The sequence below is a fragment of the Charadrius vociferus genome, unplaced genomic scaffold (genome assembly GCF_000708025.1).
Source record: "Charadrius vociferus isolate BGI_N301 unplaced genomic scaffold, ASM70802v2 scaffold877, whole genome shotgun sequence".
Classification (NCBI taxonomy): Eukaryota; Metazoa; Chordata; class Aves; order Charadriiformes; family Charadriidae; genus Charadrius; species Charadrius vociferus.
The window spans coordinates 3,728-5,311 of NW_009649116.1; the positions used below are offsets into that span (position 1 = coordinate 3,728).

Here is a 1,584-nt window from a genome sequence, read left to right on the forward strand (position 1 = left end):
TTGGCCCGGGGGAGGGCGGAGCTGGGGGAGGTGACCCCCCGGGATTTGGGGCCCCGTGCCTGTCCCCGAGGAGCCCCATCCTCTCCACGGCCCCGTCCCTGCCGGCAGGGCCCTACTGTAGGAACGCCGTCCCCACCGCCCCGCTCCTGCTGACAAACTCCAGCACCGTGACCGTCCTGTTCAACAGCACCAGCCACCGCTCGGGACGAGGCCTCCTCCTGTCCTACGCCACCTCGCAGCACCCAGGTAGGGGGGAGCGTCCCCCAGGGATGCAAAGACCCCCACGGGCTGTGTCTCAGCCCATGGCGGGGGCACAGCTGGGGGTGCAGGCAGCTCCTTGCTGACCTCAGGGTGGGCTTCCATCTCCCCAAGCTCCCTGAAGACCTGTGTTCTCCCTGGCTGGGGCAAAACATGGGAAACCCCCAGGGCCACCAAGCCAGTTTGGGACCCCAATATCAGGCAGAGCTGTTGGCAGGGGGACAATGGCTGCAGGGACTGAGGGGACATCCCTCCCTGCCCCTCTGGGACAGGTTGCCCTGGGGCAGAGGTGGGCGCTGCGGGGCGGGTGGGGGGCCCTCACCCTGGGGGGTCCCTGCCTTGCAGACCTGGTCTCCTGCCTGGTTCGAGGCACCCACTACACGCAGGAGCACGTCAGGTGAGTGGCCATGGGGGTGTGAGCCGTCCCCGCTTTGGCGTCCCCCACCCGGGCATCGCTGCCGGTCCCCATCAGCCCCGGTTTCGTTAGTGTGTACTGCCCTGCCGGCTGCAAGGACATCGACGGGGACATCTGGGGCAACCCGAGCCAGGGCTCCCGGGCGGTAAGTGCCGAGCCCGGCTCGCCCCGTGGGGCACCCCTGCACTGGGGACGGTGTCCAGCACGCGCGGCTACTGCTTGTCACCCCCCAGTAGACTGCAAGGGATGGGTTTGGCCATGGGGTGCCTGACCCCCCCACCTTGCGGGGGACTGCTCTCACCCCTGCCCTGCTCCCCGCAGACCTCGGTGCTGTGCAAGGCGGCCGTGCACGCCGGGGTGATCGCGGACGAGCTGGGCGGGCAGGTCACCCTGTCCCGGGAGAAGGGCATCACGCTCTACGAGTCGGCCTTCGCCAACGGGCTCCACTCCAAAAGGTGGGTGAGGTGGGGGAGTGGGGGCGTGGGGACCCCGGCTGCACCCCACACATGGCCGTGGGACCATCCATGCTGACATCGGGGACCCGCCACCCCTCCATTTTGGAGACCCCCGGATTTGTTCACATAGGGACTCCCTTTTCTGACGCTCCCCCCCACTTTCCTCCCCGCAGAGGATCCCTCTCCGAGAAACGGCTCATATTCCACAAAGGTATTTTTTTCCCCATTTCCCCTGCAATTAAGCCCCAATTCTGGCTGCAAAACCCGGTGCCACCCCCCCATGCTGTGCTCGGTTGGGGGTCTCGGGCTCTCAGCCTGCCATCTCCCGTTGCCAGCCTGCGGTGATGCGCTGGAGGTGGCCGCCTTCAACGCCTCATCCTGGTGGCACGAGGTGGACACGCTGGGGCAGGAGGGAGCCTGGGTGGCCGAACGGGCAGCGCTCAGCACTGTCGGCCA

General features: G+C 67.6%; 1 protein-coding gene across 1 annotated transcript in view; it reads left to right on the plus strand.

Annotated features, from left to right (window-relative positions):
* The window catches only part of LOC104289400 (discoidin, CUB and LCCL domain-containing protein 1-like), a gene marked incomplete at its 5' end in the record, with an annotated part of 7,305 nt that overhangs the window by 2,533 nt on the left and 3,188 nt on the right, over nucleotides 1-1,584 (plus strand). Inside the window, 6 exons of the mRNA XM_009888335.1 lie at nucleotides 109-246; nucleotides 604-655; nucleotides 746-818; nucleotides 995-1,128; nucleotides 1,302-1,339; nucleotides 1,464-1,584. Coding sequence (XP_009886637.1) covers nucleotides 109-246; nucleotides 604-655; nucleotides 746-818; nucleotides 995-1,128; nucleotides 1,302-1,339; nucleotides 1,464-1,584 — 556 coding nt within the window. The remainder of the gene's footprint in view (nucleotides 1-108; nucleotides 247-603; nucleotides 656-745; nucleotides 819-994; nucleotides 1,129-1,301; nucleotides 1,340-1,463) is intronic.